General features: G+C 38.5%; 1 protein-coding gene across 1 annotated transcript in view; it reads right to left on the bottom strand.

The window, feature by feature from the left end:
* LOC132124174 (parapinopsin-like) overlaps positions 1-14,271 on the bottom strand; it is a 31,910-nt gene extending 17,639 nt beyond the window's left edge. The window contains exons 1-2 of the mRNA XM_059535060.1: positions 13,893-14,271; positions 9,722-10,050 (exon numbers count right to left, since the gene is read on the bottom strand). Of these exons, the coding sequence (XP_059391043.1) occupies positions 9,722-10,050; positions 13,893-14,256 (693 nt within the window). The 5' untranslated portion in view covers positions 14,257-14,271. The remainder of the gene's footprint in view (positions 1-9,721; positions 10,051-13,892) is intronic.
* Positions 14,272-16,216: the final 1,945 nt, after the last annotated feature.

Below are 16,216 nucleotides of genomic sequence, written 5' to 3'. Positions count from 1 at the left end.
CTTTTAGAGTTTTTCTTTTGCTATTGGTTCAAATCGGAATGCAAAAATATATTTGTTGTAATTTCCATTCACCATTATAGAAGTTTACAACAACTTCCGCTTCTAAGAACTCTAAAAAGTATTGTCTTGTGGTATAAAAATACTGTTGTGATTGTACAAATAAATGCTAGAACACTGATCCACTCCATAAAATTCTATATAGGCCATTCGCCAGGACTTATTATAGGACTAAGGATTCATTCCACCTGTCCACCTTAAAAAATGCTGTAAAATTCCCACAACAACAGCAAAAACGGCTCTAAATAGCACAAGATACAATATGACAACGCAGCACATTTTAAGAACTGCCTCATAACTTTCTCTTTCAGGAGTGCAGAGTAGCATTTCAGCAGTAGCTGTAATAAGGACATGTGACAACAGAGTTTTGCTGAATTTTCTGACATCCTGAGGGCTGTCTGTTCTGTCTGAAATGAGGGGATGAGGAAAGACCGGGAAAGAGAGGGTTAGCTAAGAGCAGGGGTGTCCAATCCTGCTCCTGGAGAGCTAATGTCCTTCAGAGGTTAGCTTCAATCTGCCTCAACTCACTTGCCTGGAAGTTTTCAGTAATCCTGAAAAACTTGATTATTTGGTTTAGATTCATTAGGAATGGAGCTAAACTCAGTGGGAAATTGGCCCTCCAGGAGCAGAATTAGACACCCCTGGTCAAGATCTACCAACTAGTGCTGTAAGTATTAAGCTGTCATTGGTCTTTGAAGTTCATGTCTTCCATATTTAGGGTATGAAAACAGCTTTCACAACATCTGGCCACTTAACCTGGAATAGCAATTCTCCAAAAAGACTTGAACATCACTGTCAATGTCATTTGAAGGCTCCTAATTAAGTTATAATCATAAATTGAGTAAATGATTGACAGAATTTTCATTTTTGGGTGAATGATCCCTTTCAAGATATGCCGTTTGAAAAGTAAAGGCTGAAATACACTGCACAAATTTTGCACAGATATTTGCCTCTATGTACAGTCTGGGCGAGTCAACGCTAGTTCCAGAAAGTCAGAGCAGTCTGCAGATTTTGGCAGCACTTTGATTTTTTACCTTCAGACTTTTATATCGTCCAGAAATCTAACATGTAATATTTTTTTAGCTGATGTTTAAAACAAATTGCATGTTTCTTCTGAGTTTGTTGTCTGCGATTCTCAGTTATTTAGTGAATGATGCCTAGTTTTTTTTCTATAACCATTTACAAAGTCAGCAAGCGTATGATGCCCAGTGTTTTAAAATCTGTTCCTATTTTTAAAGTCATCTAGTATATTCCGGCCTTTAGAAAGAACTTATAGCAAGTAGTAAACTCTAACAAAAACCATCCTAGCCAATTTCCCTAAAACTCCAGCCTTTAATCCAAACCAATTGCATTAAATCAAAATGCTTCATCTGCAAAATTTCTTCCTTGAAACCTCACTTGAGGTCAACACTTTTCAGAGTTGGCAACATGACTTGCAGCAGATATAAACTTCGTTTCTCTCTCTCGTTCCGTCTAACCAGCTGATCTCTGTGCAAACGGATGGTTCTGTCTCAAAGGATGGTGGAAACTACTGTGGCAAATCCTTTGGGTTTTTCACCCCACGTTTCCCCAGTGTGCTCCGTTCCACCAACAGTTTGAGTTTACAGAAACAGACAGGCCGTGTCTGAGCAAATGAGGCTGGTGTTTGGGAAGGCCGTGGATCCCCTGCTGGGTGACATTTTGGATGGGTTAGTCAACTACTGAGTGGAGTGACAGGAGCTGGGAGGATAACTGTATGTGCCCTATGCACTGTAAATATGCAACTGTTAAACCTTCATTCAAATTTATATAACACTGTGACACTTTTGGGGGACGAAGGCACAAAGCCTACCTAATGCACCCTAGCATGTGTCAGCGAGAGCTTGAGCGCTGGTTTGCAGTCTTATTGATCACAAACATGTGAATCATTATCTAATTGACTGCTTTTGATGTATGCAAAATAAAAAGAGGCTTCAGCTTAATCGAGGAACTGGTTACTATGTAATATAACATCATGTGGCATTTTTATCACCCCTTTAAGATTTAGCAGAGTGGATGGTAAATATATCTGGCACCTGTCCCCCCAGGACTCCACTGCACCGAACAGTCAGAGTTGCATCTCGTATAAACACACAGGGTGCTAATTGTCTAAAATACTCAAAGCTTATCAGCATTCCGCCTCTGCGCCCGTGGTTCAGTACCAGTGAAGAGGAGTTACAATCACTCTAATACAATGGAGACAACGCTTCAGTTATCTGATCTCACGCTACGATTGGCCTACGATTGGCGATTGGTTTGCATTAAATGACATCCAAATAAATTGAAGGCAGCAGATTAGGAAAAATGCCTTTGATCAAATTATTTTATCATATTCAGGACACCATTATGCAAATTATTTTCTGTGAGGTATTATGCCACTCTCTAAGAAACCATACGAATCGTATGAAGTGTAAAGCAACAATGGCAATAAAGTTTCTAATGATTGTTTAAATAACCTGAATGGTCGTAAATTGTTTAATGTAATGTATATGTGAGCTCAAAAATGCAAAGTTTGAGATATCTTGAACACTTAAGCACTCAAAGGGGTAGTGCTTGTTCCAAACCTGCATTAAAGTCTGCCAATTCTGAGCCGGTCTGTTTTGACATCACAGCAATGCTCACATCTGAATGTTAATATGTCATTGGTGTGGAAGTTTATGGAGGATTTATTTGGTCAGATTATAAACTAAAAGTCTAAAACTAAAAGCCTTAAACCAAATCTTAAAATCTAAATTTGAAACTTAAAGTCCAAGTCGAAAATTAATTTGGTATTTAGGATTGGGCATTTGGTATTTAGGATTGGGCATTTGGTATTTAGGATAGGGCATTTTGTATTTAGGATTGGGCATTTTCTATATAGGGTTGGGCATTTGGTTATTTAGCCATTTTGGATTTAGGATTGGGCATTTGGGGATTTAGGATTGGGAATTTGGGTATTTAGGATTTGGCATTTAATCATTTAGCCATTTAGGATTGAGGATTGGGGATTTGGGGATTTAGGATTGGGCATTTGAGGATTGAGGAGTGTATGCAAATTAGGAGGCGTGGCCCAAATACTGGAGGCTGGGTTTGAAATGGCTGGGGCGCAGAGGCACCTTATGGACAGCAGAGGGAGCTCCCAGTGCTAAGGAGCACACTGTAATGAAAGTAATGTAATTGTAATGTGTTACGAATTAACAAAGGTCTCTACTCAAAGAGAACAGAAGAAACATTCATAACAAATAACAGGGATCCAAATAAGATCCCTGGAGTCCCCGCTCTCACTCCCAAAGCTTCAAAACACCAAAGATACTTTAAAGTATAAAGAGTAAATTTATTAAACATAAGGTAGAAAAGAGCATATACATTTCAGGAGGGGGAAAAGCCAAAATAAATAACAAAACAAAGCTAACTATATTAAAGATTCTAACCTAGAATTCAGATAATAAACAAAATATACAAAAGCTTACCTCCCTACTATGCTCCAAATGATTAGGGTTTAAGATAAATATTAAAGTTCCACATAACAAATCAACTTAGAAAAGTAAAGTAATGATTTACAACAGTTGTCTCATTCCACAGTCAGCATGTACACCGTATGTTACAGCATAGACACAAGTCTCTCAATCAAGGAAGCCATGAGAGCGGGGAGCTCCAGATCCATGCTTCAAGTGGCTTTAAGTAGCAGCAATCACTCCCGTCCCCAATCAGGTCACTCATTATCAGCTCCACCTGCGAGTCATGATAGTAAGAGGGTAACAAGAAAGAGAAACGCACCAAAAGGAACACTAGACCAACACAACACATTCCCACGTAACAAATGTAATTCTGTTTCTGTAATGAAACAGAGCGAGTGAGCGGCTTGAGCGAGGACTGTGTGGTAACTTCAACTTAATGACAGCTTTGTAACATTTGTGGTCTCAAACACAAAGTCACCAGTGAAAGGAGGGCTATCGGTCTGACGACGAGAAAGCAGCAGACAGTGCAGCAGGTAAGATGCTAACATTAGCTACTAGTTATATAAGCTGAAATTGCTAACATGCTTTAGTAGGGCCCTTACGAAAATTAACCATGGTTTTACTACAAATAAAACCAAAAGACCATGGTTACTATAGTTAATCCATGGTAACCACAAATTAACCATGGTTTTGCTAAATTAACCATAGTTTAACCATGGTATTTGTAGTAAATCTGTGGTTATACAAATGGTAGTCAACCCGCCAAAAAACCATGGGTTACTACAGTTTTACTATAATAAAACCATGGTTATTTTTCGTAAGGGGGTATTATATTGGGACATGCTGTTTTGTTTTTTTAAACTGCGGTTAACCCCTCTGACATTAGTAGATACACTCCTTTCACATTGCCACTAGATGGTCTTGTTTCTGTTTTTTTTTTTTTTTTTTTTTGTGAGAGAAAAGAAATTAGGCTTGTTCGACTTGAACCGGCGCTGCACACTGCAAGACTGATCGGTTTATTAAAATCAAAGTACTCATTAGCGATTCAAAAGCATAAGGAGCGTCTACTCTCTTTGATGTCATATGTGTGTGTATGTATATACTCAGACCGGCCCGTCTGGCACCAACAACCATGCCATGTTCAAAATTGCTTAAATCACCTTTTTTTCCCATTCTGACATTCAGGAGACTGTCTTGACCAGGACCACACCCCTAAATGCATTGAAGTAACTGCCATGTGATTAGTTGATTAGATAATTGCATTAATGAGAAATTGAACAGGTGTTCCTAATAATCCTTTAGGTGAGTGTATACATATACATATATATATATATATATATATATATACGACATATGACATCAAATAAAGTAAATGCTCCTTATGCTTTTGAATCGCTTTCGCAGTACTTTGATGTCATAAACCGATCAGTCTTGCAGTGTGCAGAGCTGGTTCAAGTCAAACAAGACTAATTTCTTTTCTCTCACAATCTTTATAAAATATATATAGGCTATATAGTAAAAAAAAAAAAAAAAAAAATCAGAAACAAGACCATCTAGTGCCAATGTGAAAGGAGTGTATCTACTAATGTCAGAGGGGTTAACCGCAGTTTAAAAAAACAAAACAGCATGTCCCAATATAATAATACCCTACTAAAGCATGTTAGCTATTTCAGCTTATATAACTCGTAGCTAATGTTAGCATCTTACCTGCTGCACTGTCTGCTGCTTTCTCGTCGTCAGACCGATAGCCCTCCTTTCACTGGTGACTTTGTGTTTGAGGCCACAAATGTTACAAAGCTGTCATTAAGTTGAAGTTATTACACAGTCCTCGCTCAAGCCGCTCACTCGCTCTGTTTCATTACAGAAACAGAATTACATTACAATTACATTACTTTCATTACAGTGTGCTCCTTAGCACTGGGAGCTCCCTCTGCTGTCCATAAGGTGCCTCTGCGCCCCAGCCATTTCAAACCCAGCCTCCAGTATTTGGGCCACGCCTCCTAATTTGCATACACTCCTCAATCCTCAAATGCCCAATCCTAAATCCCCAAATCCCCAATCCTCAATCCTAAATGGCTAAATGATTAAATGCCCAATCCTAAATACCCAAATTCCCAATCCTAAATCCTAAATGGCTAAATGACCAAATGCCCAACCCTAAATAGAAAATGCCCAATCCTAAATACAAAATGTCTTATCCTAAATACCAAATGCCCAATCCTAAATACCAAATTAATTTTCGACTTGGACTTTAAGTTTCAAATTTAGATTTTTAGATTTGGTTTAAGGCTTTTAGTTTTAGACTTTTAGTTTATAATCTGACCAAATAAATCCTCCATAGAAGTTCAACACTCTGAGTGAAAATGACAAAGTTTGCAATCTGTAATATGTGTAGGGCCAAAGTAAACCGTGGGGTCACCACAGGGTTTGATTAACTATTGTCGAGGACAAGTAGATTTTTTAAAGGGGCGAGTGAGAGAATTTTACTTGCCCAACTGGACAAGAAGCCTGATTTAAATGCGAGGAGATTATCTTTACAAAATTAGGTGAGCATATGCACCTGATTCTAAAGAAGCATGTAAACTTTTATGGAGATGGCCCATATTAGATAATTACACTACAAAAGCTATTACACTACAAAAGGTAAAAAATAAATAAAAAAAATCATGACAAATGACTTGAAAGTGCAAAAAGTGGTCTTTTTCCTCTCTGATGGATGTTTACAGGAATGATTACTCTTTTTTTAATCAGTAGCTCAAGCGTGAAGTGCTGAAACCCTGTTGTTTTTTTTAAAAGGCCCTTTTCATTACATCTGTTTTGTTATATAGCAATTCATTTTCAGTTCATTTCTTATTTCTACCTCTTTTCAGTCACAAAGCACTTTATGTTGAGAGTTGTTTAAATGAGAGAACATCTGTAACTTAGTCCAGATTTGGGGAATTGTAATGTTCAATAATTTATTGTATTATGTACATTTTTTTTTTTTGCATTGAAAATTTTTGTTGGCATTTACTGTCAGTTATAGAGCTGCAAAAATCTGTAATGGTAGGTCACACTAGTTAAAAATAAAAATAGTTAAAATAAAACTAATCAGAAATGGGAAAATTGCAATCAGTGCATCTCATATATATATATGTGGTTAAAGAGACTGCAAGGTCATAAGCCCTGTGAGGTGTCTTTACTAAAGGTTAATTTTCGTTTCTCTGCCTTTGTGAGATCGTAACCCATTAATTGAAAATGATTTCCACTCAGGGTAAGAAGACCTCCCTTTGTTCCTGCTTCTATCAACACAAGCCCAGGCTCAAAGTTATCTGCTTACACAAGCATGGATCTGTCAGAGAAGCAGGGTATTTGATTTGATTTGATTTGAGGGTTAGATCACACCGTTGATGTCTAGCGCTAAGTCTTGACCTATATACAGTACCGTGATAAAGTATAACCACAACATCACATTCAGTTCATTGTGGATCTACAGATGACCTTCAGACCAAAATGAGATTCAGCAGGCCTTTTTCACAGGAAAAAAAAACCTTTATAAAGAGAGTGCTTATGTTAATGCAATGACAATGAATTGCTGCTGAATGAAGTGAAATGAAAAGGTGAATCTGCCAGTTCTAAAAAAAGCCTCAATGGCCCATTTTAGGCAGGGCTAATTTACATAAACATGAATGTTTTAATTTACGAACTCTCTCTGAACATCACAGTCTATTAAAAGTACTGAAACATCTATTTCATACATTGTAGTCTGTTCAGACACAGAGAAGATTGAGCTTGCGAGATGATTTCTCATTCATTGTTGCTATTGAAACTAATTCGGTTGCAATTCAAAGTTATTTGTTGTGTCAAGTGTTGTGAGGATTTAATGTAAGCAACTGATGGCCTCTGTTTGCTCACCCATACTGCAAGTGGTGGGAGGAAGGAAAGGAATTGTAGGAGCTTTGAGAGCATTTGTGTTTTGTTTACTCCAGAAGATTGGGCCACTCTGGGGACATCAAATAAAAACTACTTCTCCATTGAAATGTTGTTTTCTTCTCATCTCCATGCAAATTTTGACACAATTTGCTCCATTCCCAACATAATACGGTGCTTAATCTGCATGCAAAATGTTTTGTACAAAACACTGAGTACAATTTTTAATTGTTGCTGACTGCAGATGCTGATCACCTGACAGCACAGGACATCTCTGGAGCAAGCGTTCAAAAAAGAATTAACCTAGCTTCCTCTGGTAAAGTGGAAATGATAGAGAAACACAGACAAACTGCCGTGAGCCGATCTATTCAAACTGTTTTTAATTTGAACCACACGTAGAGAGGACTGCAGAGTGGTTTTGTTAATTAATGGTGCAAAAAGGTCATTGTGAATAATGATTTGTGAATATTAAGCTAATTGAAGTTGAATTTGAAGTCCAGGTAATTGTTTCTCTTGTGGCCGGTTGCATAAATAATTTGCTGTATTTTCTGTTACAATAACAAGCTGCAATGTAACAAGAAGGAGTCAAGGACAGTTTTTTCCTCGATAGCATGGAGAACATGTTATTCCTGCTATACTGTATTGCACACATTTCATGGTGCCTTGATCTACGCTTCTGTTGCTTCTAGATGGGGGAAATTCACTATGAAAATGTTATATTTTTTGTAAATTAGGCATAATATTTAATAAGCACAATGTATATAATAAAATAATAATATTTATGGAATAATATTGTAATGATCAAGACTCCATAATCATCGGGAAGAAGGAGGCTGGAACCGGCGGACAAGCAAATGAAACTTTAATAATCAAAATAAACACAAAACAGCACATCAGCCCCTCGCGGACGACTGATGCGCACAAATAAAAACCAAAACATAAAATAAAGCCCAGGCCTGGTCCTCTCTCATCCTTCACTGTCGTCGCTCCTGTTTTATATCCTTCCATCTCCTCCGTGGGACTCGAGACCAGTGGGTCGAACAGGTGTAGCTCATCTCCAATCACTCCACCGGCCTCGCTCTGTTCCCACATCCCTCGGCCCCGCCCCACTCATCACATACCCCTATCGCCCCTCGCAGGCCGGGGGGTACCCACGAGACTGCGCTCTACTCCCCCCCCCCTCCCTTCGGGGGGACCGCTCATGGGGACCTGCGGGAACCTGGGGGTAGGACAGACGAGGCGAGAGAAAAGGAGATGGAAGGAGGAGCGACAGAGACAAGAGAAGGGAGAGAGGAAAAAAAAAAAAAAAATATCCAGTTCCCAGACGCACTGCCACTTGGCCCTCCACCAGCTGGGTGATCTCCTCCGCGGTGCCTGGCGGAGGCACTGGAATGCCCTCGGCGGACGGCGACGGCTCCTCCGGTTTTGGGCAGCCGGCAGGAGTCCCCCCGTTCCCTGCTCCTCCGGATGCCTTCACGGAGGCAGCAGGCTCCGGCCCCCTGGCGAACGGCGCAGACTCCTCCGCTCCCTCACGGACGGCAGCTGCCCCTCCACATCACGGGCGGCCGGCAGCGAGCTCGCCCGTCCCCGGCAACTCACTCCAGCCCACCGCCTCGAGCATCCATGGCGGCACACTCCCTCGCCTGCTCGATGGCACCGCGGATTCACCACAGCGGCGAGGGATCTTCAGCAGCGCGTTCCTCCTTCTCCCGGGCTTCAGCACCACTATAATGATCTAGACTCCATAATCATCGGGAAGAAGGAGGCGGGAACCGGCGGACAAGCAAATGAAACTTTAATAATCAAAATAAACACAAAACAGCGCATCAGCCCCTCGCGGACGACTGATGCGCACAAATAAAAACCAAAACATAAAATAAAGCCCAGGCCTGGTCCTCTCTGTCCTTCACTGTCGTCGCTCCTGTTTTATATCCTTCCATCTCCTACGTGGGACTCAAGACCGGTGGGTCGAACAGGTGTCGTTCATGTCCAATCTCTCCACCGGCCTTGCTCTGTTCCCACGTCTCTCAGCCCCGCCCCACTCGTCACAAATATACTATGGAAGTAAATGCTGCCATCAACGGTTTGGTTACCAATATTCTACACAAGATCTTCTTTTGGGTTCAACAAAAAAAAAAACTCTTAATTCATCATTTATTTCATTTATTGTGCAACCAGTACTCAAGAAATGCATCCAAAGCCAAGTAAACCAGGTATATGGTCTGTAATATGAGACATAAAGCTTCTCTGAAATCAATATCTCATCAGCTGTAGTAGACAGTAGTGGTTGTGACACCTACCTGTGTGATAACCTGAAGGAGTCTGCCATAGCTGTAGACAATCACCATAAAAGGGAGAATAAGGCAGAAGATAAATAGACAGATGATGTAAGACACGTTGTTGGCTGTCCTGGCGGCCCAGTTGACGCTGCAGGTGGTGCCAGGGCCCTCCGGACCATAGCAGCTCCATCCAAACAGTGGTGGAAGAGTCCAAATAATGGAATATATCCAGGCAAAGGCAATACCCATGGCCACCTTTCTGTAATTGCTAGAGTCGGCTTGCGTAGCCCCCATCATGGTGCAGTAGCGCTCGTATGAGAGCACCGCCAGGGAGATTAGAGACACGACGCCTGTACAAACAAAGAGAGATACAAAGACAGCACAACGTGCTGCTATTAGTAATAGCTGCTTTCTGGGTTGCTTACAGATCCTTATTACCTTTGTAATAAAGGTTTGTTTACGTTGAGTAAAAGGCCAAATCTGCAGTTTTATGGGATGTACTGCAAAAGTGCAAAAGTGTTCCTGTGGCATTGTGTTAGCAGCGCAAAAGGTTGTGGGTTCGATTCCCAGGAAACACACATACTGGCAAAAAAAAATGTGTAGCTTGAATGCACTGTAAGTCGCTTTGGATAAAAGCATCTGATTAATGTATACATGTAAATATACATCATGCTCAGGACTGTGGGTTTACCTTGCTTAAAATCAAGGGGAAAAAATAGAATTTGATACACTTTGACAATGTAAAAAAATATTTTTCTAAGTTGTAAATTAATTTTTTTAATTCAAAACTGTTAATTGGGTTTATTTGCAGTTATTTGTGAAATTCACCAGCAGTTTCTGAGGGAAAATTGTTTCAAATTAAATCCTACACCAAATGTTTATTCATTAATATGTGCCATTAGTAAGGACCTGATTTTATACACTTTGAAAATGTTTTTCAAAGTTGTAAATAAAGATTACTGAAGCATTTTTACAAGAAAGTCTTTATACTTTAAAATGTCATGTTTAATTTATTTTATTAATTTAATTTATTATTATTATTATTTTATTTTTTTTCTAAAATCCTGTCAAACGTGCACAAACTACTAGCTACTACTAAATATTGTAGAAACATAATTTTCTGTAAAGTTGCTTTGTAACGATTTGTATTGTAAAAAGGGCTATACAAATAAACTTGAATTGAATTGAATTGAATTTAATGTGCTACTTGCTGTTTCTTTGTAATTGTGACATTTAGCTATTTCTGAGTGAATTTTTTTTAAAGGAATAGTTCACCCAAAAATGAAAATATGCCGAAAATGTACTCACCCTCATGCCATCCAAGATGTAGATGAGTTTTTTCCTTCATCTGAACAGATTTGGAGAAATTTAGCATTACATCACTTGCTCACCAATTGATCCTCTGCAGTGAATGGGTGCCGTGAGAATGAGAATAAACTATTCCTTTAAATTAATCCCACAACAATTATTTTCAATCTACTATTACAAATCATCTAATCCAGTTCCTCTTCAGAAAACCTGTTTAAGGGTGTTTACATATTAAAAGTAGTTTTTACAGTTGAACTCCATTCAATACTGCCGAAAGTTTCATTATTGATTATTGAAGTATAAGCTTGGTTTCTTATAACAGCACATTTACACCCTTACTTGGCATTATTTTGCAATATATTTTGGCATGGTTTTACTAATACACAATCCCTTGTGCTTTGAGAGACCTTGCAGTCAAACACAGCTGCCTTCAGTTTCAGGGTGTGGTATTTTAAGATTCCGCTGAGTTTATTTGGTTTTGCCAAATGCAAAAGGACACAAAAAATCACATTACCAGATGCACCAACAGTTTCTGCATGTGTATTGTGTAGTCCACCATTAAGGATGTTTGCCAATCAGTTCTCATAAGACTGTAAATCTCTGTCTTTGAATAGTTGAAAATAACGACGCTCCCTTATTTAATAATTAACTAAAAATGCAGACACATTGGGCTTTGAGCAGTGAAATAGGGACTGTGCGACACTACAAACCAGACTGGGTTTAAGTTAATGTTTTTAAATTAAGCTAAAAGGCCAATCTGTGACTCCTCAGGTTTTTTTTTCTTTTTCTTTTGTTTCGGCTATATAAATTTGCAGATCAGAGCTCCCAAAACTTTAAGCAAAGAAAGACCAAATGGATGTGCTTGCATTTTCCATCTCCCAAAATCCTGCCATCCTGGCAATCACATCTTTCTATGCCTGATGTGAGTGTGTAGCTTATGTAAAATCGGCAATGAAAATGTGTACCATGTCTGGATGAAGTTACATCTCAGTGAGCCTGACAATGTAGCTGTTCTGTATCATTCACAGCTGGTTCAAAGAATAAAGGCTTACAATTTTTTGTCTTGTAAATATCAGCATTGTTAGCACTTTATCAGTGTAATTTATTTGAGGGAGATAGCAGTAATCAGTGAAACAAGTGTATAGTCCACAGCCTACAATTACCGTCATAATGGCTTTATACATTGTGAATGAGTAAAGAAGCAACTTATATCATATACAGTACATGGCGGTTCCTGATGACAGCTAAACAGGAAAGCAAGTAATGTGCCTTTTGAAAGGAATGACATGTAGTTGCCATCCGTCTTTCACAGACTGGAACCAATTACAGAGGTTTCTCCATAAAAGCAATCTTAGTTCTCCTGTAAGCATGGATTTATTGAACCAATGGTGATTCATATAGCTTTGTTCAGCAAGGGACCCCGACCAGTAGTTCAGGTTTTTACCATTACAATGCATCAACAACATTTTTTATTTACCAACTAGGTCATACATAAAGAGTTCTAAAGCACTGATGTTAAAATCTGTTGTCATATAATCACAAAGACCCATTTGATCTTAACGGCTGCTGGCACCAGAAAAGTAACACCTGTTAATTAACAACAGAACAGCTATTCTACTCATTTGAAACACTACATCTGGACTGTACACTACACTCTGCCCCATTACAGAGTGTACGTTATGGGTCAAGTACAGGACAGCACATATCTTATTTCCCTGCACAGCTCTCCTTGCCTTCAGGTCGAGTGATAAACCCTAATCAGGAGAGGAATACACCTCTGCGCTGGTGTGCTTATTTAACACCTTTCCAATTAGGCAGACGTATGGGTCTTTTTAACTTTACACTGTAAAAAAAAAGTTTTCATTATCCTTGTTTCCAATAATTTGTCATTTTTATTTATTTAATGAGTTTTCATTAAATAGTTAGTTACACCTTAATTTTTGTCATCAGTAAATACATTCATAGTGACTTAAAAAGTGCAATGAACTTATTTCTGTAGGCAGTAACTTTGGCAAGTTTTAAATTTGATTGGATTGGACTTTTTGTGAACATTTGAGCATCTCTCTCTCTCTCTCTCTGGTCTGTAGTCAGCAATGAATACATTAATTTTACTATGGCACATTTCAAGAAACACAACACATGTTTCACAATCTAAAACATATCCAGGACAAGGAGTTTAAAATGTCAACAAGACAACATCTATCAAACTGATTGCCGTCTGGGCAGGGGGTGTTAAATACTGCCTTCATATAATGTGTAAACAAAGCCTATGTTGGATTAGTCAGCTGTGAGGTTTATAGTTCATGTGAACTGTACAGTGCATTTTTGGATATTGTGCTAGCAAAACCCGACCTGCATCGTTTGTGGCAACTTTTATTTAGGGGGTTAACAACGTATACTGCAAAGCTTTCAAAATTAAATGATAAATCTAACTGTGCAAACAACTCATGTCATGGTAACAACAACTCATGGTACTCATGTCGGTTGTTCAAACGTGCTTAATTCTGAAGTCAATTAAGTTCATGTCTAGTTAGTATGATAAAATATTAAAAATATATTTTATCTGTTATTTTTTTGATTATAGTTATCTCTCTTTTTATATCAATGTTTTATGTCACTGATATCTGTTCACTTTGAAAGACAAACGTTTTGATGACGGCGTTATAACAGGTCCGACGAGCTGCAAGTAGCAGAACGCAGAACGTTAAGAAAACAAACGGCATCTGTCTTATTACACATCTAACTCTCAAACAACATTTGAACCGGTAAAAACGTTTTTACATTGTGGCTGCGCATGCGAGGTGCGATTCAAAAGTGCCAATACAGGTGCCTTCGAAGCCTACTTCAATCGTTTAACGACACTGCTGTTAACATACAGACTTACCCAGGAATGAATTGATGAAGCCATACCACACGCATCCCGCGCGTCCGATGAGCCACCGGCCCTGCGTGCTGGCGGCGAAGCTGAACGGGGTGCCGAGGACGCACACCAGCAGATCACTCACTGAGATGCTCATCAGAAGATAGTTCATGGGCGACCGCAGCATTTTGTAGCGACAGAACAGGATGAGAACGAGCGTGTTGTTGAGAAACCCGAAAGTTCCTATGAATCCAAGGCACACGGCGACCACCAAGTGTCCGGTCGGACTCAGATTGTGTTCTGAGTGACTCTCATCCAAGTGCGCGCTGCTCCCGTCATCTCCTCCAGAGCACCACGCGCAACTCAGACTCACGTTGGACTCAATCATTGCACCATTAATTATGGTTTATGGTTTAATCAGTTTGGTTTTGAAACGAGAGTCTGTGCTTTGTAAAGTCAATGTTATCCATCCGGTTTGTAGAGTTTTCTAACCCATTATTTTAGTGGGACTGGAGTTTACCAAACGCTAAACGCAGAAATACATGATTGCCTCATATATTCTAGAACAGGTTTCAAGATGTGGTCAAGCCAATTATGCCCCTCCTCGGGATGAATGGGAGTTTTTATTACCCCCCGCCTAGCTGACGTCTACGTTTCAAACTACCGTTCTTCGTGTGCCAACAGCATTCTCTCCTAGTTCGTTTTTCACCCTTAAAATGATTCCTTGTTAATTCATCAAAATGCAGATATGCCAATTAAGGGTTAAATCTATCAGTAGATACTGGAATCTATACACAAAAAGTAGAAATGTAGAAATCAGGAGGTAGCTATTTATTACTTCTTGTAATCTTAAAATACTAAATGAAGTCAGGCTAATATTTATAACTTGAATACCGGAGTTTTTTTACACCATGGAAACTAGTCCACTTTCCAAAATTCTAGACAATAAATAAATACATAAATAATGTCAGGCCAGAGTCTGTTGAAAAATACACTGCAATGGTTGACTCATTGTCTCTCCTCTTATATTATATACTGTTGTCAGTTAAACTAATTTTGGCTGTACAAAAGTAAACAAATATAAATAAATAAATATAATATAAATATATAATATAATATAATATAAAATATAAATATGTGCATCCTAACTGGAGACCAAAAAAAAAAAAAACGAGATAAATAAAAAACCCTCTTGCAGTAAGTTTAGACCTGAAAAATATTTATAAGTCCATAATTTTTCAGCCATTTTCTAGTAAAGATATATGAAACACCTGAAATTCTGGCAATCAAAGATGTTCTCACAATAATAGTCTAGAGATATTAAAGTTATTGATTTTAATTAAACAAGTACTCAAAATAGCAATACTCATTCATCCAACTTTAGTAGAACCATCACAATCTTTTAAAAATTTGACTAAAAACGATTTGGTCAATGAGGATTAAGGAATAGACTATTTATCTCCTCACATGGATTGTTTTTGACAGGTGAGAGGTCAGGAAAGCAATTTTCTCCCATATTTATCTATCTTTCTCCACAAGGGGCATCAGAGAATTGCTCCACGATCAATTCTATTGATGTGGGACTTAATTGTGTCTTGTAGCACTTATGAGGGCCAAAATTCATCAGGAATGTTTTCAAGAAAAGTGGAAGAACATCTAAGTGGACTGTGCTACACAAAAGAGGTACATTCCCTGTATCCTGCTTTAATTAATGGTGTCTGATACATCAAGAATCCCTTTGAAGCTCTAAATTGAATCCTAAAAAAGGATTTAAGCAAAGTCAGGTTTCTGGCCATAATGCCATTGTGAAATTCCAGATCTCTAGCTCCTCTGGTGGAAGATAAAAGAATGTTTGATTAAGAGAATTGTTCAGGGCTCAAAATGGCCCATGAGCAGCACAGAGGGGGTGCTGCTTTTTCCCTGCTTTCCTTTGTATGGTTTCCTGAGGGAAGAATAACTTGTGGTGTACAGCATTTCATAGTGCTGATCAGCAAAAGTTTGATTTTCGTCAAGCCCATGACTTCTCTTATTAACTACATCCAACCGTCTAAAATCAGTGTTGGTTTAATTTTCATCCGAACCTGGACTCTTATTGTACATTTTTTTGTTATATAATTATGGGGTCAGTTTATGGGCTTCTTAATTCAAAAGATATTTTATTTTATACCGTTCAAACTGTTTTTTGCGAGGATACATTAAATTGATCAAAAGGGAAAGTAACAATTTTTACATATATATAAGCAGCACATCTGTTTTCAACATTGATAACAGGAAATATTACTTGAGCATCAAATCAGCATATCAGAATGATAGGAAATCAGAAAACAGTTATTTAAAATTTTTAAACT

Source organism: Carassius carassius, chromosome 42 (genome assembly GCF_963082965.1).
Source record: "Carassius carassius chromosome 42, fCarCar2.1, whole genome shotgun sequence".
NCBI classification, from domain to species: Eukaryota; Metazoa; Chordata; class Actinopteri; order Cypriniformes; family Cyprinidae; genus Carassius; species Carassius carassius.
Note: the sequence above shows the minus strand (reverse complement) of the source record. Positions and strands in the feature narration are given on the sequence as shown.